Consider the following 21,735-nt stretch of genomic DNA (forward strand, 5'->3'; position numbering starts at 1 on the left):
GCTCCCTGGTCCTCGGGGACACGGCTGTCCTGGCTCCCCAGAGTTCCCCACCCGGCCCACTACCTTCTTTTTCTTATTGTGAATCTTCCTTCTCCCTCTCTTTCCCGGTTTCCTTCCTAGTTTTTGTCCCTTAAGGACCTTAAGGAGCCAGAGAACTAGGAGCCAGCACAGAAAAATGACAGAGATGAAGACATGGGGTGGTGGCCCAGGGCAGGCTGCGAACAGGATCCAGAAGCCAGAGCAGAGAGAGGGAAGGAGCCAGGGAGCAGGTTCAGTGGGAGCTGGGAGAGGAGGCTGGTAGAGGAGGCCGGCCTTGGGCAGGACAGACAGAGGAGGGAAGACACAGAGATGGACAGACAAGAGAGCTCATTCCCAGTCACCTGGCATTTATACCCCTGTCCCTTCACACCCGGGGAACTGCCCAGTCCCCACCCCCATCTCAGGCCTCCTCGGGCCTCAATTATCACTTCCTTTTCTTCTCCTTTGCCAGCTTGGCCTCCTCGGCCTCCTGGTCCTTCATAAATTTCAAACTCTTCTTGCCCAGTGGGGTTTTGAAGTACCACTCCTGGGTTGGCAGGAGAGGAGGGTGTGAGTCCACTGGCCCTGACCCTCGGTTCTCCTGTCCCCACCCCTCCCCTTCTTAGGGGTCCTGTTTCCTCAACAGCCTTTTCTCCTGTCCTCTGGAGTCTGGGAATCTTGTTAGAACCAGGGCTTTCCATGCTCCCCACCAAATACTCCAGCTCACAGTGCAGCCATTCTCCCTCCAGGCCTCTTGCCAAGACCAGCCTGCCCTTGGGGGGTGGGTACTACCTCGGGAGTAGAGGAAGCAGGTGGCAGCTGGTGCCAGAAATAACCAAGGTGGCCACCCTCAAGTAAACCAGATGAGGGGGCCTAACCCTTGGTCCTCCCTGGGGTCCTCTGTTCCCCTCTCAACTGAAGTCCATGTTCATTTAACCTGACCATCTTCTGGCATTTAGGGGAGCAAAGGGAGGACCCCGAGGCATGCGGCGAAGGACTGATTCTAGGTGGCGTTTCTGGCCCCCAGCCCCTGCCTGCACCTCACCTTCAGGGACTCTTCCTCCTCCCTGTACACTGGATCTAGCTTCGCCAGATGGCCCAAGAACTCTGAGGCCACCAGGGGCCTCTTGGACAGTTGCAGGAGCCGCCGTTCATTCAGCACCGAGTGGGTGGCTTGGAAAATGTGACCGGTCGTATAGCCATCGGACACCTTGGCTAGGGCACTGATGTCCAGGCTCTGGGTCACCTGAGCTCCCCGGGCTTCTATCATGTGCTTCCAGAGCACTGCAGGCAGTAGGAGGGGGCGGGCTGTGAGGGGCAGGGGCATCAGGGTGGCCAGCCTCACAGCCCCCACCTGGGTCTGGAAGGAGCTGCGTCTCTGGAAAGCACTGCCTCTTCCCCAGGAAGGTCTGGGACCCACAGTGGTAGGGACTGTCCTCTCTGATGAACACCAGGAAATGGGGACTCTCAAGAACAGAAGGGACGTGCCTGTGTCCCTGGGGCTGAAGCCAGGACCAGGATGTGGGGCTGCTTAGCAAGCAGCCCTCTGGATCTGACATGGGGCTGCTGAGGGGTGGGATCGTAGTGGCCATGGGGTGAAGGGAAGAGGTGTGGGGGCCCTGGCAGGGGCAGTGTTAACTGGACTCCTTCTCTGGCCCATCTCCCTAGGCCCTGGCCTCACCATAGCGAGAAGCATAATCCGGCCGTGGCACCAGGAGGATCCGCTCATACATCCGGCACAGCCCCTGTATCTCAGCCAGCTGTGGCCGGTCTGTGGTCCCTATGAGCATCACGCGGTCTCCGGGATTCAGCAGCCGCAAGGCCTTGGTGAGGTCCTTCTTTATTCGCTTTGGTTCCATCTGCTCCGGGAAGAGAGGTGGGTGGGGTCGGCAGGGTGGTTGGGCCTGCAGGGCCCAGTGTTCTCAGAGCACATGCCCCCGTCAGCCTCCTGTCAGCCCCGAGTGGGGCAGGGAGAGGCTGTCCGTCCTGCTTCAAGACAGGGAGAGGAGGCGCGAGGAGGGCAGGGGACCGCCAGATGGTGGTGGCGGGGTCTGCAGGGCCTGTCCTCACAGCCCTTCTTGCCTGGGCTTCCTCACCTTCCTCTCTTCCTTGGGGATCTTCTTATAGAAAGTCTTCTCAGCATCTCCAATCCAGATCACAGAGGGCTGCAGGAGCCGGGCCACCTGGACAGAGGATAGAAATCACACGGAAGACTCCCTGGGGAAGGGTCACATCCCCACCTGGTTGTGCACCAGGATCAGGGCTGGTTCTGTGCAGGGACTGACCTTGGTGCTCCACGCTTTGCCCGTCCTTCCTGCTAGTGCTTTGCACACACATCCATCCACACAACTCCACGGTGGGGCAGGGGCTACGTCTGAGGGGCTACGTCTGAGGCCTCGTCTTCCTGTGCCACCTCCTGCCTCCTCCCCCCTTCACCACAGGAGTTCAGGGGGAACCCAAGCTCCTATCACGGGTTGGAAGGGAGACCTCACCAGTTCAGTGGTGTCTTTGAACCCCCCCCAAATAGGCAGATGGGTAACCCTCAAAGCATAAAGCCACCCTGCTCTGTGGTCCCAAGTCTGAAAACTAGAAACACAGAATTCAGGGGCTCCGGACCTTGAAGACCATGTGAATCATCAACTGCGCCCCGCTCTTGCCAGGATATTTGCCCTGAAGGTTGCTGGGTGACAGGTCAAACAGGTTGGCACCGGTTTCTGTGCACACAGCCTGCACCAGCATCTTCTTCCCCATGCCCGAGGGGCCCACCAGAAGGATGGAGCGGATGAGGGGAGCCATGGAGTGGACATCTGGGGAGCCTGGAGGGGAGGAGAGCCAAGGCAGATGGTGGACTGGTGGAGACCTTGTTAATGCCAGGCAAGGGCCTGGGCTGGGAGGGCGGGGTTCCAGCCAGGGCCGTACTACCATCCCCCACACCTGAGCAGCTCCTCCTGGCCTGCAGCCTGGAGAACAGTGAGTGGCTTAGGAATCTCCATGGCAGGAGCTGTTTGGGGGGTCAGGAGGGAGCCCGCCACCCTCTGCCCTTCTGTTCTCCGTGCCGCCTGGTTCCGTCCCTGGACCGTGTTGGGATGGAATTGAAACATATGTGACAAAATGCTTTAGAAAGGTTCTCCCTGGTTTCTCATTGGGTGTGCAGACTGGCCTTCTAGAAATGGGACTAATATCCTTAGGATTGAGGAAGGAGCTAGCAGTGTGGACCCCTGCTGGGGTGGCCCAGGATGGGCCTGGGGCAGGCGGGAGTCCTACATGGACCTGTGGCACCGAGGGAGGGGACGCCCAAACTGGACATGGCCGTCACAGCCACCTCCCCTGAACCCCAGCCCCCACCCCGCCTGACCCCATCAACACAGACGCGTCTCTCCCCAGGCCTCTCACCCAGCCGAAGGACGCCATACAAGGCCACGTTCTGTCTTATGTCAAACAGAGAGGGCATGCGCAACTTGTTGGCCAAACACAGAGCAGACCCAAGATAGAGGCAGTCACCTGAGGGGACAGGGTGAGCAGTTTCCCATGGGTCATCCAAGAGAAAGAAGGGCTTGGGAAGGCAAGGCTGTGGACCAGGGCAGGAGCCACCCCGGGAGCAGGCGTGTGGGGTGGGCTCACCAACATAGTCTTTCAACGCCACTGCCACACTCTTCTTTAGGAGGCCAAAAAAGACAAGCTCTTCATACAGCGAGTTCACGGTTCTAGAGGAAGACACCATGGAGACCCCAAGGACATTGGCAAGCAAGGACCAAGGGAAATGGACAGGTGGGGTGCTGTAGGCACCAGGAGAGGGAGAGTGGGAGATATCAGCAGTGCTCCTGGACAACTAGAGAGAAGCGGCAGCCCTAGCCACTGTCTTGGGAGACGGTCCCCCACAGAGGAACATGAGATGGGCCAATGGCCCCAGTGACAATTTTCTCCATCAGTCTCCCATGCCCAAAGCTCCACCATTTGAAACCCAGTCATCGAAGACTGTCCAGTTCCTGAAACTCAGTTTAAGACCTGAATCCCTTGGGAGGGATGGCTGCCAAGTGTCTCTCAGTGCCCCAGAGAGAGACTGGGGCATGGGGGAGATGTCATGGTGGGGGATGGAGCTAATCGAGGCAAAGTTTGGAGTGAGGATTTAGAAGAAGCAGAGCAATGATTATTATAATCTCCACTGACATCTTATTCTGTGTTATCAAAGGTTAAGAACTGAGGTCAGGGGTCCAGGGCAGTGAAGTGACTTCCCCAAGGCCACAGAGCAGCAGAACCAGGACCAGTGGTCAGTCTCCCATCTTGAACCCAGCTCTCTCCACCACCCGCAGTGGAAGGTGAGCATAGCAGGGTCTGTTACCTGTCTTGGGTCAGATCTTTTCCCTTCTTCTTCCCAATTTTAGTACCAGGCTTTTTCTGGTTGGAAATAAGCACATAGGTAATTGTCCTTCCCTTCTTCCCCACCCACACGCCCTCCCCTGACCAGTCCTTATCCCTCCACTGCCTTTGGAGATTTCAAGGGTCTCTCCTCCTCCTTGTCCACAGCCAGACGCAAGTTCTTCAGCTCCTGACGCATCAGCTCGTCCACCTGGGGACATGGCCGGGAATGTGGCAGGCAGGATGAGTGGGAAAGGGGCTGGGGGTGGGGCTGGGGAGTGGGAGCCTCACAAGAGGGGAGGAAGTCCTTATCCATGTCCTGCTCTCTCAGGAGCCTCACTCTCCTGGGCCATCAGTGTGGGGTAGGCCCCAGGGGAAGTTCAAGCCTGAGATCCACCCTTCAAAGTCTATGGCTGGAGCAGCTGCATGGCCCCTAGGGCTGGGTTTCTATGTGGGCCACCATCCATCTTGCTCTGGGCTGGTTGAAGATGATGTGCCCCATGCTCCCAAAGCCCTAGTGGGCGGGCACAGTGTTCATAGGTTGTCAGCAGTGATTGGTGGCCTAGTCCATCCCTAGCTCAGAACCCTTTCGCTGACTCCATACTTCATCAGGAGCCCAGAAAGAATGGGGACAAGGGGGCCTCATGAAGGTGGGGATGTCATGGCAGCTGGAGGGAAGCAAGCTCAACAGGTCACTGGGGTACGGCACAGAGGGACTGGGGAGGCTAGCAAACGGGAGAGGAGGGAATAGGAGTCGCATGGGGAGCATGGGTACAGCACCCGCACCTGAATCCGGATCTCCAGCTCCACTTCCTTCCTCTTTTCCTTCTGGAGGGTCTCAGAGTCAAAGTTCTGGTCTGGGTGTTTGCTCTCAGGTCGGTTCTGCCACAGATCTGACCCAGAAAATGGAGAGATGCGCAAAGGCAGGAGTCCCAGTATACACAGGCGAGTGAATACGCACACACAGCACACAGGCATGCACTGGCCCCTGCAGGTCCCTTGTTCCCACCTAGCCATTTGGCATTCCTTCTGCCCAGACCTTGATCCCAAGGCCAGTGACCACAGCATTCAGATCCAAACCATAACAACCCTACCCAGGGACCACCCCACCCCTTCCTCGCTTCCCGTTATCCTGCAGCCGCCCCAGCCACACCCACACTGGCACCTCATGTACACATGGCAGATGCCCACTTTCCCTTGACCAAGGCTGGCGCTTGTCAGCTTTTGGCTGCTCACTTTTGTACTCCTTGTGTCCAGCACCAATGATGGGTATAAACTTGGATGGCAACATTTTCAGCGTCATATCAGCTTCCTGGAATAGAAGGAGCCTTGACCTCGACCCCATCACCTTCACCCATCACAAATGGCCTGGTTCTTCCTGGCGCCAGCCTTCCGACACCAGTTCCCAGACTTGGTTCCTCCTTGCCCACCTGCCCTGTGTTGGAGGAGACGTCTTACCACCCTGGCCTTTTTCTCCTTCTCTTTCTTCTTATTCTTCTCTGGTGTAGGCTGTTCTGTTTCCTTTTTCTTATTCTTCTCTTGCTCCTTCTTTTTGCTCTCCTGAGTCTGAATCTCCAGTTCTAGTTTCACCTGCGGCCAACAACAAAAGCATTTTGGAGACCAAGGGGATTTTATAGGAGTGAGGAAGCTATGGTCTGAGACTGGGGTGAACCTGAGAGTCCCAGGGAAACTGCTGCGGTGGATGGCTGAACATGGAGAGACTGCAGTGGGGTCCAGGAGGAAAAGGGCACTAAGGGAGGGCTCAGACCTGGGCCCTGGGGATCTGGAGCCACAGTGCTCTCACCAGACTGTTTCCCCTCCAGGCCATGACTGCCTTCTCCAGCCCCATGCAGTCCCATCTTTCCTTGGGCCACACTTGCCTCCATTGTGGCTGACCCCACTCCAATCCACTGCCACTCTCTACTTTCTATAACCTCAAGCTCTGCCTGCCAGAGAAAACCTCCTGTCCCCACCTCCAGGATACCTGCTCTGGAGTCTTGTCTGCAAAGATCAGGTAGGATCCTCCTAGAGACTCCTCTGGATAATCAGGGAACCGACCAGTAAGGGCACTGAATGGACATACGATGATTGGAGAGATGGATGGGAAGTTGGACAGATGGATGGTACTTGGACAGATGGGCAGGTGGGTGGGAGGATGACATAATGGCTGGATGAGTGGGTGAGTGAATGGCTAGATGGATGGATAGGTGAATGGGTGGACAGAGACAGGGATGGGTGAATGGATGGAGGGATAGAGAGAAGGGTAGAGAAGGACAAAGGACCAGGAAGATGGGCGAAAGAGGGAAGGAATGGATGTTCCATATTGGAAAGCCTGGTCTGCTCTGCGGACATTCACGATGCTTTTAATTGCCTTATCCTTTCATTTTCTCTTCCCACAGGGAAATGAAGTCAGGTGTAGAGATGGTTCTATTCACTGGGGGCTCCAGGTTTAAACCGAGAGTGACAGCAGGATGCTGGGGCGGGGATAGAGGGAGAAAGGGCCAATCTGGGCTACAGGAGGGAAGTGGGGGGGGGGAGGATGAGGCTGGAGTCACTCCAGGGACCCAAGTGAGGAGAGAGAATGAAGGATTGAAGCCTGGGTCACCAGGGGCTGTGGACACTGACTGGCACTCAATAAACCACTGTCGGATTTGGTCCTTCATTTTCTCCTTCAGGTCAGGCCCTTCCACCTCTCTGAGAGCCTCGTGGGTCTTCTCCATGGCCAGCCGAAACTGCTCCTCCTTTTCCACCTGGCGCAACCTCCGCGTTTCCTCCCTGAGTTTGGCCCGGGACATGATTCGAAAGCGCTCCGCCTGGTTGGTGGAGGGGAGCTGGGGGAAGGGGAGAGAAAGGCCCCGGGGCTCAGGAGCAGGCGTGGGAGGACCCAGCTTCTGGCCTGGATGGAGCTCGGTCCTTAGGCACACACCTGCCCCCGACTCCCTCGGCACCCGCATGCACGCGCACACACCCACGCGGAACGGCGGGTATGCCTGCATCAGGAGAAATTGTGTTTGGAGCCGAAATTCGTCTGTAAATTACTCTGATAATGAGTTTGCTGGATGCATCCGCTGCCCCCCTGCCCAGTCCCCCAGCACACCCTCCCCCCAGGCCGCCCCAGCCCCCGTGTGCGCCCCGCCCGGCGGCCGGGTTGGCAGCCGCTCTCACAGCCACTTTCCCGCCTCATTGGCTCCCAAATGTATTTTAAATATCACTCTGCGCAGAGACAATTACTGAAAACGCTGAGCTCACACTGTTGATGGGCCCGGGCGGCCAGGCTCATTCCTCACCCACTGCCGTGAGGTGCCCCCCAACCCTCTCCCCACCCAGGCAGACCCCTGCCTCCTTCCGCCTGCTCTCCCTCCTGGGGGTCCAGCTCTCCAGCCCCCAACAGGTCTCTGACCTCCACTCCCACACAGCGGCCCTGCCGTGGCCTCCCATCCCACCAAGACACCGCAGCTCCACCCTGCGGAGCCCTCCCATCCTATCCTTTGGCCCCCAGTGCCAGCCGCTCTCCAGAGTGGACTCTCAGCCCTGGCAGGGCCTGTCTTTCTGAGGTCAGCAGAGACTAGCTGAATGAGGGGGCTGTTGGGGAGCAGAGGACAGATTGGGGACTGTTACCGGCCAAACACAGGCACTGCACCACCCTTCCCAGCATCCACGCTCACACTGTGCACCTGGGGAGTCTGCCCCTTGCCAGCCACCCCCACTCCGTGAGGTCCACAGTCACACATTTCTAGTCCACCCAGCCAGTCCTCCTTGGAGCCAGTGGGGAGCTTGTGGCCTGAATTGCCCTGGTTTGGGGTGTGCTCCTCCCTGACTTGGCCCCTATTGGTTCACCAAAGCTGCGACAGGGCTGAGGCAGCATTGTATGGTACTCCCAGGGGCCGCACAACCTCCTCGCTGTGCGGGGTCCACCCAGGCAGCCTCCCCTTCTAGCTGGGCAGGGATTCCAAGTCCAGGACGCTCTGTGCTACTACCTCCACCACTGAGATTGTTCTGGAACGGGGAGGGCTGTGAGGAGACAGGCTTGGAGCTTTTCCTGTCTCATACTTCTTTCTCTGCAGGATGTCCTGCCAGCCTGAGTGCAAGGCAGGCAGGTGGTGTGGGGCTGAAGAGGCTGAGCAGAGGCAGGGGGCAGGGGATGGAGACAAGAGTGGGACCACTGCCCTGGCCAGCCTGGCTCACCATGCCGATGAACTCCATCTCTGCCAGCCGGTCCTGCTGGGTGCGTTTCCTCTGCTGATAGCCTTTCCATACCTAGGGGTGGCGACATGAGGCACAACCCATGTTTCGGGGACAGGGCTCAGGCCTGGGAGGAGCAACAGCCTGTTTGGCAGAGGAGGTCAGGCTGGGGGTGAGGCAGTACTGGGAGGTGTGTCCTCCGCAGGAATAGCCCCAATGGTGTGGTTTCCAAGGCATCCCCTCCTCTTCCTCATCTTTACCCTAATCTGTGGGTTCTTTTGAGGTGTGGGTGAAGATCAGGCACCACCTCCTCCAGGGAGCCTTCCCCTCTGTCCCTTCTTAGAATTCCCGTAGCAGTTGGAATAAATACTTGGTTCCACCCAGGGACACAGGCACCAGTGCTGTGGGCCCGAGGGAGCTCCCCTGCTAATCCCATTGTTTCTACCCTAGGGAACCAGTCCAGAGGCAAAACATGACCTCTTCCGGGCCTAAGTACAGCACTGGCCCAGTGCCCTTTCTCAGTTGCCCTGCCTTTGAGGACAGATGAGTTCTAGTGGATGGGAGGTGGGGTGAGAGGCAGAGGGAAGCCAGGCCAGCGCCCAGTCTGTGCCTTCTGTTCTCATAAGCACCTCATGAGCAGGGTCTGGCTCCTGCCTTTCTTTTCTGGCCTTGGTCCTCCTGCTCCTGTGACCAACACAGGACAGCCCACAATCATTGAATGCTTCACATATTTTTTGTTTTATTTGTGCACCAGACAATACCAAGACCAGGATGCAATATTTCTGTGCATCTGATGTGTGGCAACAGGGACTAAATGACTGGCACAGGGAGCAGGAGTCAGTCTCTGAGGACCATTCTCCTTCTCAAAAGATGTGCTCCCTTGAGCCCTGCATTAAGGACCTCCTCTCCATACAGCCAGACACTGGTACAGCCCTGAACACACCAGGGCTCAGTTGGGATGCTCCACATACTGGGAAGTAACACAGACCTCTGTCCCCTCTGGGGGCAGACAAGCCTTCACAAAGTGGTCATTTGCTGTTGGTTTGCTTTTGTGTTTTGATAAGAAGGGTTTCTCCTTTCTAGTAGTAGGCTAGGAGACAGAAATTTGTGAGGCACTGGGCATGAGGGAGAGCTTGCATCCTGGGTGGGATTTGAGAGAGAAAATGGACGAGGAGGTTGATTTGAAGGCGAAAGAAGACCCAGCCCCATGTCTCCGTGGGTTTGTGGAAGGAAAAGGTGGCAAGAAGCTTTGTGACCAGGCAGGGCCTCAGGAGAGCAGTGGCTGAAGGGACAGAGCAGTCCCTTCCTGCACTGGAATTTCCCTCAGGCCCCTACAATCTCTGGTCCATCTGTGTTGAAAGCATTTTGGGGAATAGTGGGAGAGGCCAGGTCCACAGTTTGGGGTACCCAAGGCTGACCTGGAGAGGTGCGGAGTGGTTGTCCAGAGAGGAGAGGCATGGCCACCTTGGGGAAAACTCGGGGTCGTCCTGGGCCTTCTGAGTTAGCTGGGGTTAGGGTGTGGTTGTGCTATTTTGAAGTTGAAATAAAGGTGGCCCCAGGAAGCACAGAGATTCAGGATGCTCAGGTCACATTAGTTGTCAATCTTGAATTTTTCCTATTTCCCTCAACCTCAATTGCCAGGAGGTGCAGGATACATTTTAATATTTATTCTTAAAACTTTCTTAGAACGATCATTAATCAATTCTACTACTTTATATGGATCTCTCTCTCTCTCTCTCTCTTTTTTTTTTTTTTTTTTTTGGTGCTGGGGATTGAACCCAGGGATGATCAACCCATGAGCTACATTCCCAGTCTTTTTAATTTTTTTATTTTGAGACAGAGTCTTACTAAGATGCCCAGGCCAGCCTTGAACTTGGAATCCTTTCCTGCCTTGGCCTCTTGAGTCACTGAAATTACTGGTGTGCCCCATTGTGCCCAGCTCCTAATTGTCATTAAAGTGATCGTTCTGTTTCTGAGTCTCCAATGGCATCCCACTCCAAGTGCTTTGTAGAATAGAGATGTAGACTAAATAATAAGCAAACAAGACACATGCTTACTGTCTGATTAGGGTCCCTGGTTTAGGATCTAACCGTGGGGCAAGAGAATCCAGGCAGCTGCATTCTTGTGATCAACCAGTAGCTTGGCAGGCTTCCTGGAGGAGATGACTGCCCTGGCTCTCCTCCTGGGGACCCATGGTTACCTTCTGTATAATGACAGCACTCTGGTCCTGAGTGAACCTCGGATGCCCTTCCTCCCGAATCTTCCGATCCCGCTCCTCCTCTCTCTGGATCTCTCGCATGAAGGTGGCTCTGAGGCGGCCTTGCCTGGCTCGCTCAGAAGTTTGTATTAGAATTATGGCGTCAGTCCGGTTGATTCCTGTGACGGTCTGGCCAGAGCAGGGGCAAAAGAGCAGGAGCACATGAGGGAAAGCTTGCATCCTGGGTGGGCAGTGAGAGACCAGCCTCCAAAGGAGGCACTGGGGCATCTGGGTGCCCAAGTCCTGCCCTGGTTTGGGAAGATAAGGGAGCACTAGAATAGCCTTGGAGGAGAAGGCCAAGGCGACTCTGAGCTGTGACTAGTCCAGGCAAGACCTCTATTCCAGGAGGGGGGTGGGGGTGCGTCTGGGAGGGTGTCTCCACCACTTGCCTCCGTGGGGTGCTCTGGCTCCATTCTGGACAGGATCTCAGCCAGGATCAGCTTGCGCTCCTTCATGGCCGCGGACTGCTCCAGCTGGAAGTATTTGGGGATTGGAACCTCCAAGTCTGCCTTTGGGGCAAGATGTGGGGAGGAGGGTCAGGAATCACAAGTCCAGGCCATTGGGCCAAACTGTTGCCATTCCAGCGGCTTAGCCATTCTCTGCAGTATTTGCCTCCCTCCTGGAGCTGGAGTGGGAAACTTCTAGGTTGTGGGTGAATTCCCCCCCAGGGTTGTCCCTTTCTTGCCCTGTCCCCATCTGGATAGAGTTGAATTCTGGAGGATCACAATAGGTGGCAGTGGTCCCAAACCTGGCTGTGCCTCAAAAGCAACTGGAAAGACAATGTGCAGATTCCTATGTCCTCCCCAGACTCCCACAGCAGAATGGCAAGACCTGGGGAATCTGCATTTTGTTCATGTCCACACCAGTAGTTGGTTAAGACAAGTTTCATATTGACCTTAGGGTAGGCTTGGAGGCCCTGCAGTAGCTTTCTGCTCTAGGAAAGCCCTTCTAGAACTTTCCCATGTGCTCAGATCACCTGGGAGGAATGTGAAGAGGCAGGTGCAAATTTAGTGGCTCTGGGTGCTGGTGGACATTCTGCATTTCCAACCACCTCCTAGGCAATGGCCATGGACCACATTTTGAGAAGCCAGGCTCTAGAGGACTCTTCTCACCTATCCCCTGTAGTTCATGGGTCTTCCCAGCTGCACTGGTAGGTGGGGCCTTATTCTCCATGCATCCCCAGTTCCTGAAGCTCTTCTCCTCAGGCCAAACCCATCCTCTGATCTGCCTGGCTCTCCTGTCTTTGCAGATGTCTCAACACCAGTGGTAGGTCAAGGTCAGCCCCCACCTCCCACCTAGCCTGAGGTGGCAGTGCACGCACTGGGGTCAGCTTGAGATCCTGTAGCACGCGGTCTAGGCAGTGGGTCTCACATAGGTCAACACGAACCAGCTCATCCTTGATCTCCAGGACACGACCCGCCACGCCATCCAGCAGCCGCCGCAGCAACCGGCGCTTCTGTGGCTGAACCATCTGGTCATAGATGGTGTCGAAACGGCGCAGCAGCCCCAGGTAGTACAGGTAGAACACTGAGAGTCTATACTGGAAGGACTGCCGGTCCCGGTTGGGCACAGCTTCCAGCAGGGGCTGCTCTTGGTCCAGCAGCTCCTGCAGGGTCACATGGGAGGCCCCCCAGAGGCGCTGGTAAGTTCTGCAGAGAAGTAGGACATGCTGTGCTCTGAACCACGGAGAGTGGGAAGGGGATGCGGGGACCCAAGCTGTGAGTTTTGGAGGGATGTGAACTTGGGGTTCCAGAAGGAGTGATATTCCTTAAGGTACCAAAGTGGACTTCAGAGAAGTGATTGGCTGGTAGGAGTAAGTAGACACCCGCTTGGCTTAAAGAGGCATGGGTTTGGGGGGCTCTAGGTCTCCAATGGATAACAAGGAGAGAAGTGTGGGTGTAGCTGTAGGAGTTGGGGGAGGAGGCAGCCTGTGGTGGGTTCCTGTAAGGAAAAGGAAAGGGCATTTGGAGTTTAGGGAGTATGGATACCTCCAGATGAGGGCCCAGCTAATCCATGCAGCAGTGGTCTGGGATGATGGGTGAGGGGTAAGGGAGAGAGATGAGGGTAGAGAAGAGTCCCTTTTCCAGGCCAGAACCTGGTGCTGGAAGGAATAGTCCAAGGGAAGTCTGAAGACCGAAAGCTGTCCACTGGCAGAAGCAGCCAGGGAGCCATGCAAACGGCCAGGACCCACGCAGGGCTGGCCAGCACCAGAGGCCTCCCTGCCCTGCCTCTCTCAGCCAGCAGGGTGCTCTGCCTTTTGCTCTCCCCACCCTGCCAGCCTCCTTCTTCCCTCACTCACCCCTCAGACATAGTGCCCACTCCTCACACTGTTTTGAGCTGGCTGTGGAACTCAGAGAATCTCTTTGGTTTCCCTAAAGTCGGGGGCAGAACGGCCTAGTGTTAAAGAGTTCTGACCCATTGTTGTGCCAATGTTCTGAGGCTGAGGGGAGGGATCGGGAGTGTAGGATGGGATGTCTCCCTAGGAGGACATCCCTGAGATGGCAGTGCTGAAGCGGGCAGGGGCAGAGGCTGCAGAAAGGATAGGGCAGTGTGGGGGACGACTGTGGCCACTTTTCTGGTGAGAATCAGTAAGTCTCTACCTGAAGTCAACTGTAAGCTGTAAGCCTCTGGGTAAGTATCTGTCCTAAGGGCAAATGGACTCCTCACTCGGGAAAGTTTCTTTTCTTTAACTTCCTTCAGCCTCCTATTCTTTTAAAAGGTTTTACTTTGGGGATGGAGTTTCGCTATGTTGCCCAGGCTGTCCTCAAACTGCTAGGCTCAGACCGTCCTCCTGCCTCAGCCTCCCTAATTGCAGGGACCACTGGGGCATGCCACCAGGTCCAGCTCCTCAGCCTCCATTCCAGGCAACCTGACTTTACTCTTTTGGTGTTGGGAATCGAACCCAGGGTCATGTGCACGCTAAACACATGCTCCACCCGTGGCCCCTGCCTTTACCCTTGTATATGACTGTCCAAGAAGCCTGTGTAATGGGTGGGGAAGAGGGCCCTGGACTGGGGCTCAGAGGCCCTGAGGTCCCCACTTTCCTCTGTGTGACAGCACAACCATGCCTCCCTCCCTGGGGTTGGCTGGGTTAAGAAGGTTCACGTGGCCCATGTGGAATTCTGTGCTAGGAGGGGGCAGGGGATATGGGGGACCAAGCTGTGAGGACTATGAACTTGGGGTTCCAGAAGGAGTGATGTTTAGAAAGTTTAAACAAGAAAATTTAGAGGTGGGGGCTGGGGATGTGGCTCAAGCGGTAGCGCGCTCGCCTGGCATGCGTGCGGCCCGGGTTCGATCCTCAGCACCACATACAAACAAAGATGTTGTGTCCGCCGAGAACTAAAAAATAAATAAATATTAAAAATTCTCTCTCTCTCTCTCTCTCTCTCTCCTCTCTCACTCTATCTTTAAAAAAATAAAAAAAATAAAACTATGAGTGTGCCTCATAATATTAAAAAAAAAAAAAAAAGAAAATTTAGAGGTGGAATTATTGGGCTATGAGCCTTAATCAGGAAATGAATCCCCTGAGAGGGTTTAACTGGGTGGTGACTACAGGGAGGTATGGTGTGGCTGGAGGAGGCGGGCCCTTGGGGGTGCGCCTTTGAAGTGTACATATTTTCAGTGGTGAGCACTTTCCCTCCCCCCCCCTCTCTTCTTCCTGTTGCCGTGTCCTGAGCAGCTGTCCTCTGCCTTATACTTCTGCCATGTTGTTCTGCCTCACCTCCAGCCGTGAGGAATGGACCTGGCCAGCTATGGACTGAAACTGTGAGCCCCCAAATAAACTTTTTCTCCTCTAATTGTTTTGGCCACAGTGGTAAAGAAGCTGACCCAAACAGCAACTCGATGTTGGGGCTCATTCGCAGCTGCCCGTGGACGTTCCCCATTGCCATGAGCTCCAGGCTCAGGACGGCTTCTCTGGAAGCACAAAGCCTTCCGCCAGCAGCAGCCCCTCTGCTCAGGGGGAGCCATTCTTTTGCTCAGGGTTAAGTAGAGGCTTATGAATAAATAAATGAGGAGCAGGGCCAAAGAAAGTGGGGAGCAGGGGGCAGCGGGGAGGAGTTCTCATCCTTGTTACTAGAGAATCTTGTTAACATGTAGATTCCATTTCAGAGCTGTGGGGCCCAAGTGCCAAGGTGACGTGGAGGCTGCTGGTCCATGATGCACACTTCTGTAGCAAGGGGTGAAGCAAGTGGTGGAGTGGGAACAGTGAGTTCAGGGCCATGATCTCCTGGGGCTGCCCCTTTCGAGTCCTGGGACCCGAATGCGGATCCTCAGTCCTCAGCTTGGGGAATCTTCTTGGGAGACTTGAGTTGTGAGGAAAAAAACCTGTGGGGCATGTGGGGCCACAGCCAGCTGTCAGCCACCAGGACAAGGTAGCACCTTTCAGGGCAATGAAGCTGAAGGCAACAACCTGAGGTGATCCAATCACCAAGGGAACATAAAGAAGGATTCTAGATCAGTCTAAGTCCCACCCCTTCACTCTAACCCCTCCAAGTTTGGAGCGGAATGTGTAGGTCTTATGCCCGTGGAAAAGGGCAGAGGCAGAATGAGAGGGAAAGCACGTGGTCAGATGGTAAGTGGGAAGGCCAGGGGTGGCTACAGCACTTTCTTTTTTTTTGATACCCGGGATTGAACCTAGGGGAGCTTTTTGTGTGTTTATTTAGAGACAGGGTCTCATCAAGTTGCCGAGACTGGCCTTGAACTTGTAATCCTCCTGCCTCAGCCTCCCAAACAGGTGCCACTGCAGGTTTCAAAATAAAATTGGAAGTTGAGTGCAATGGGGCATGCTTGTAACACCAGCAACCTGGGGGACTAAGGCAGAAAGACTGCAAGTTAGAGGCCAGCTTTGGCAACTTAGCAAGACCCATCTTAAAAAAAAGGGGGGGGGCTGGAGATGTAGCTTCCGTGGGCAGACAACTCCTGGGTCCAATCACAGAAATAAAAAACTACAAGTGGAGAAGAAAAGTTAGGAATCTCAAAAACATCCATTGATTTGTTCTGAAATTGAGGGGGAAGAAAATGTTAGGGGAAATAAAAACTTCAACTAATCTCAGCTGATTATTTAGAAGCCAGTCTGACCTTCGGTTCTGTATGTTGAACATGTAAACCTAGCCCCTTGCCCAGCACAGTGGCTGCCACATACAGGGAACAATGAGAGTCGATGTAAGAGAGATTCATAAAACCACAGCCTGGAAGTAACATACCAAGGAATTTCAGGCTCACAGCTGGAAACAGCAGCATAAACCCAGGACCTTTGTCCCAGCCCTGCTCCTGCTCTCCACCAATGAAAGCAGGTCTTAGGCTTATAAATCACTATCACCTGGTGCTCCAGGAATACATTTAGAAAGCAGATTTTAAGAAGTGTTAGGATTCCATCTGTGGTAGCGTCAAAGAGCAAGTTTACCCTTGCCCCAGACAACACTCTGGCTCCACACACCCCCTTTTCAAGTCACCACAGTGCACTGGAACAGGTCACCCTTTATTTATGGCAGGCCCTGGTCACTTGGAGCTGGTGTACTTGGTGACAGCCTTGGTGCCCTCTGAGACAGCATGCTTGGCCAGCTCCCCAGGTAGCAGCAGACGCACGGCTGTCTGGACTTCCCGGGAAGTCAGGGTTGTCCGGCCTGAGTACTGGGCCAGCCGGGCAGCTTCACCAGCCAGCCGCTCAAAAATATCGTTCACAAAGGAGTTCATGATGCTCATGGCCTTGGCAGAGATGCCGATATCCGGGTGCACCTGGAAAAGCAGCAAGACCATCTGTTAACCACAGCTGTGTGCACCACAGCCTTGGCCCAGCCCAACCTGGACTCTTAGAGTCCAGGGACAGGAACCTAGGTCTCCTCACCAGCATCTCCCTGGAGGCCACCAGACAGGGAAATTGAAACTGTTTTTTCTACTGCTACAGTCATGTGCCACGTAGTGAGCAACAGACTGCATGTATAACAGTGGTCCCGTACCATCATATTGCCTAGTGACCATCATGGCCATCTTCTCTTGTACATGTACACTCTGACATTTGCATAAGAATGGAACTAGCTAATAATGCATTTCTCAGAATGTGGATTTTTTTTTCCCTCCTTGGTACCAGTGCTTAAGCACTGAACTACATCCCCAGCCCTTTTTTATTATAAACAGCATCTTGCTGAATTACTTAGGGCCTTGCTAAGTTGCCAAGGCTGGGTTTGAACTCATGATCCCCCTGCCTCAGTCTTCAGAGCAGCTGGGATTACAGGCGTGTGCACCATGTCCAGCTTCGGAATGTGTTCTTGTTGTTAAATGACATGGCTGTATATTCAACTTTAAAAAGAAAAAAGTTTCTCCAATGGCAGAGTAACTATTAAATTCCTTATAGAAGCAAAGGCAAGCATTTATACTTAACGAGTGGAATCAGCTACACATGCACCTTGTTTTCATCTAATGCATTTGCATAGATGAGCCATAGTGGGGTGGGTGAATCATGTTCATTACCATTCCTCTTAATGGACATTTAAGGGTTTGTTTGCTATTAGATTGTGCTAGTAAATCTGCATCTTAGAACCCTGTATGAGAAATAATGAAGGTTAATTATTCCTGGTCAAATGGCTGGTGCCAAGTTACCCTCCAGTAAGCACATCTGCATGACTGTCACAGTGGCACCAGACCAGGAGGCAGACCTGTGATCTGGGCTGTGAATCACTATGACCTGGAATCAACCTCTGGGCCTTGTTTTCCTCTTGTCACAGAGCCTTTTGAACTAGCTGATTTCTAGTGAAACAAATGGTAGAGGCCCGAGTAGGTAGACCTGGTCAGGTGCAAAGTGGAAGAGAAGTGACTGCCCCCACCTGCACCAGGCCAGTGGGGGAGCCAGAATTAGAACGGGGCTCCTAACACCCAGCCACCCACTGTCACTGCTGCCTCTGGTCCCCACTCTGGCAGGAAGTCTGCTGCTGTTCAAGGGTGGGCTAGCCCAAATCCCTTCTCATCACATCCCATTCTTAGGTCTGCTAATGAGCTCAGACCTGAGAAGCAGTCAAGTTCAGTGAGCAGCAACAAGGAACCAACTCGTAGGTGTCCTCTGCCTGGCAAGCCCAGGCCTGGTCCAACCCTTCCTGCAACTTCTGAGCCATGAAATGGGGTTAATCTTCAGGGATTAATAATACCACCTCTAGCAGGGTGGAGTGGCGCACACCTGTAATCCCAAGAGGCTGAGGCAGAAGGGTGAGGGTTCAAAGGCAGCCCCAGGAACCAAGAGACACTAAGCAATTCAGTGAGACTCTGTCTCTAAATGAAATACAAAATAAGCCTGGGGATGTGGCTCAGTGGTTGGTTGTCCCCGAGTTCAATCCCTGGTAAAAAAAAAAAAAACAAAACAAAAAACCAAACACACCACTCTTAGGGTATAGCCCATCCTCTGCTGCTTCCCTTCTGGACCATCCATAGCAGTGCCTTCCCTACCCACGAGAACATCCCAGATCCCATGCTGCCAGTTCACTAACACTGTTAATGGGCTTCAGACTGAAGACAGGCTTCCACTCTGGGAACTAATCTACTAGAGGGGTAAGAATTTTAGGCAGATTATGAACTCTCATGAATCAAATGTATGAAATATGATATGTCAAGAGCTTTGTAATGTTTTAAACAACTAATAATAAAAAATTTTCAGACTGACTCATAAAGAATAAAAAAAAAAAAAAGAATTTTAGGCTGGTGGCAAGCCCCAGCTCAGACAGCACAGCCACCTGTTCCTCTTCCTGGCCCTGCTAAGCAGGCTGCAGCTTTGAGGTGAGGGCAGGGCGCTTTGGATCTTCTATGCACACTGGTTTATGAATAGCCCATTGATGCCCAAAGTGTTTATCAAGGTGCCGAGTCTGGGAATCCTTTTTATGAATAAATGAAGGGCACCTGCAACTGGGTGTTAGGGGCCACCAGGAAGGATGCTATGGGCTTGTCCAAAGCAAGGGGAGCCAGGCTCTGCCACTCTCAGTCATGTGACTGTGTTACCCCAGTTATGGACTTCAAGGTCTTCATCCATCAGCAACAAATCCTAAGCCCTTCAAAGAGCTAATACTACCTGACCAGGCCTCTCCCAGGAACCCAGGTCATACTAATTGCCCCTCAGTCACAGGCTCCCTGTCTGTATTATGGTGTGTGCATTACCCTCAGCCTGTCCCACCTAGTGTGCTTCAAGATCATTTCTGTCCAACAGCCCTGCAGTCCTCTGGAAAGGGTGGGAGAATGCTTTTAAATGTCTCCGACTACAGGTGCACAAGACACTGAGAGGTAGAGACCTGAGACCAACACCAGCCACCTCAGGAGGGGCACAGCCTGCCTGTGGCCACATGTGCCAGTGCCAGCAAGAAACCAAGTCCCGCTTTCAGTCCAGCACTCTTTTGGGGCCCCTTTGCCAGTTCATCCCTCACCCACATTCTCACTCCCCATGCTCACCTGCTTCAGCACCTTGTAGATATACATTGAATACGTTTCTTTGCGCCGGCTACGTTTTTTGGACTTTTTGTCCCCAGAGCTCCACCTCCTGCGGCCCCGGGATTGTTGCTGTTGCTGTTGCTGTTGCTGTTGCTGCTGCTGCTGCTGCTGCTGCTGCCACCGCCGCCGCCGCCCAAGCTCTGCACTCATCCTCCTGCTTCTCGCCAGCCCCCTCCCTTGCCTTGGGGCCACTTTTAAGAAGCCAACTGCACTGCCAGGTGTGGCTGGGGGCAAGCACCTGGGATGGAAGGTGGGGGCAAGGCTCAGCTCCACCCTACCCAGAACACATTCTGGATTAATCTTGGGACTAATTACTCCCTCTTCAAGAAATCTCCCAATCTTCCCTGAGTGGGCTTATGCACTTGCTGAAGTTCACCGACTCCAGGCTAACCATCCACATTCACAGAGCACATTGGCGCCCGGCATGGCTCTGGGGTTTCAGGACCACAAGCTTCTTCCCCCCACAGAGCCCTCTGCTAGGCTGGAGAGACAAGGCTGGCTTGCATTCAATAATTAAGGAAGTGTGTGGATATTAAGTAGGGCCAGAGTACCCAGGGGCACTTCATGGAATACATGGGGACCTAAAGCTGGTCTTGAAGGAGAGATTATGATTTTTTGTTGTTGTTGTTGTTGGTGCTGGGGATTGAACCCCGGGCCTTGTGCATGCAAAGCAGGCGCTCTACCAACTGAGCTATATCCTCAGCCCATGAGGTTATGATTTTAATTAGGAAGAATGGGGCAAAAAAAGTGAGAGTAGAACCTATGCAAGGCTTGCACTGCAGGCGGAAGCTGGGAGTTGGCCAGCTGGGCCTGTACTAGACACAGACAGCGGGAAGCAACCTAGGCTGGGAGTCCACAGAAGGCCTTTGGGACTAGGAGCTAGGGGTAGAGAAACAATGCGCCTTCTCTGTGAAAACAAATTATTTGGAGATGCAAGTGGAAGTTATCTGCAAAGATAGTTATTGTGAAATGGTGAGTTAGTCGTCTCACTTAACCCCTACATATGAATATTTCAGGTTCTTGAATGCTGTGATTAAAGAAACCTGGAGCAGCATGAAAAGTATAGGTGTGGGGGGAGAGACAGGAGAGCCAAAGACCATCCCCACCTGCCAGCACATGAGCACAGCAGTCCCCATCATCTACCGCGACTGCCAAAGTTTGCTTCAAGAGTACTGGGAAGCAGTTCTGACTCCCAAATAAGGCAGTGCTAATTTTAGAAATATATAATTTGTGGACTTTCTAAGTATTCTTACAATTATCAAGATTGTCAAAAAAAAAAAAAAAAAAAAAAGCCAAACAGGCTGACTGTACTACTACTATTCAGCTTCTACTTCTCCCAGTCCTGGGGTCCTCCTGTCCCATAGCACCTCAGGTGCCATGCCATACTCTAGAGACCAGGCAGCTCCTTGGTGGAAGGAGCAGCAGCTGGCTGACACCATGCTACCCTGAACCCAGGCTCTGGGTGCTCAAGACAGATCAACTTGGCCATTTTGCTCTCAACCCTACTTAATGGCACAAGTGACCAGACCAGGCCCCTTAAAGGCTGAGGAGCAGCAGAGGCCTCTTGGTTTCTTACTGGTGTCTCCTATGCCTAAGGGAGCCCTTGAACTTGATGACCATCTGAGAAGACCCTACTCATCTTTCAAGTTGAGCACTAAGCCAGTCTTTCTGGGCAGCTGCTCATGCAAAACCGCACCCCCTTTTGAATACTTCTGAGTCTCCTACTCAACAATTTAATCTCAATCACAATTTAACATCTGATTTATGTGCTTTCTATGTCTTGTTGGCTTTCCCTCTCGATTATGAGCTCCTTGGGGGTTTAGACACCATCTGGGAGTTTCTTCCCCCTTCTTAGATGCACTGTAATATGACAACTTGTGGCTGTGTCTGTTTTCCCACAGGAGGACCGCTGAGGTTTCAGAGGCAGAGTGACAAGTGCGGGACTAACACTGGCTGCGCATATCCTAGGGGCATAAGGGCTCCGTTCAAAAGAACCACAAAGGCTGCCAAGAGGCCTGGGCTGGATGTCAACCAGTCCGGGCTGATGAAAATGAAGGTGGACGAGTAAGTTGACTGCACTTCCTGTATTGCTCCAGAACAGCAGCTGGAGATGCAAACCCTTGGACATTTCTGAATCTTTCCCCCTACACCAACAGGTCTGGATTTCAGAATCCACATTTTAACAAGTGTCCCACATACTGTGGTGCAAGTGGTAGCAGGAGTCTCGGGTCACACTCTGAAAAACATATTCCAGCATGGTGCTTTTCAAATCAAGGCCCCTAGACCTGCAACTCAGCATCCGCATCACAGGGAACTTGTTAGAAATGTTAATTCTCAGTCTCACCCAGACCTACTGTCAGAAACTTTCAATCTGTGATCTGATGAGCCCTCCAGGTGATTCAGAGTCATGTTAAGGTATGTGAACCACAGGCCTAAGAGTCCCAGTTCAAGGCAGAAGG

General features: G+C 53.6%; 2 protein-coding genes across 2 annotated transcripts; both read right to left on the bottom strand.

Moving 5' to 3' along the window:
* Nucleotides 1-89: 89 nt before the first annotated feature.
* Nucleotides 90-11,102, bottom strand: Drc11l (dynein regulatory complex subunit 11 like). Its single transcript, XM_040291250.2, has 16 exons — nt 10,757-11,102; nt 8,560-8,631; nt 7,000-7,205; nt 6,359-6,443; nt 5,833-5,964; nt 5,611-5,686; nt 5,161-5,267; nt 4,502-4,585; nt 4,358-4,413; nt 3,640-3,722; nt 3,412-3,519; nt 2,635-2,834; nt 2,115-2,201; nt 1,700-1,877; nt 1,064-1,302; nt 90-565 (listed from the first exon to the last, which is right to left on the bottom strand). Exons 1-16 carry the CDS (start codon nt 11,039-11,041, stop codon nt 464-466), a joined length of 2,100 nt encoding a protein of 699 aa, XP_040147184.2. The 5' UTR covers nt 11,042-11,102; the 3' UTR covers nt 90-463.
* Nucleotides 11,103-16,276: 5,174 nt separating this feature from the next.
* On the bottom strand, nt 16,277-21,723 carry H2bk1 (H2B.K variant histone 1). The gene is made up of 2 exons (XM_005326726.5): nt 19,238-21,723; nt 16,277-16,549 (listed from the first exon to the last, which is right to left on the bottom strand). Exons 1-2 carry the CDS (start codon nt 19,424-19,426, stop codon nt 16,313-16,315), a joined length of 426 nt encoding a protein of 141 aa, XP_005326783.2. The 5' UTR covers nt 19,427-21,723; the 3' UTR covers nt 16,277-16,312.
* Between the last annotated feature and the right edge of the window lie 12 nt (nt 21,724-21,735).

Source organism: Ictidomys tridecemlineatus, chromosome 2 (assembly GCF_052094955.1).
Source record: "Ictidomys tridecemlineatus isolate mIctTri1 chromosome 2, mIctTri1.hap1, whole genome shotgun sequence".
In the NCBI taxonomy this organism is placed as follows: domain Eukaryota; kingdom Metazoa; phylum Chordata; class Mammalia; order Rodentia; family Sciuridae; genus Ictidomys; species Ictidomys tridecemlineatus.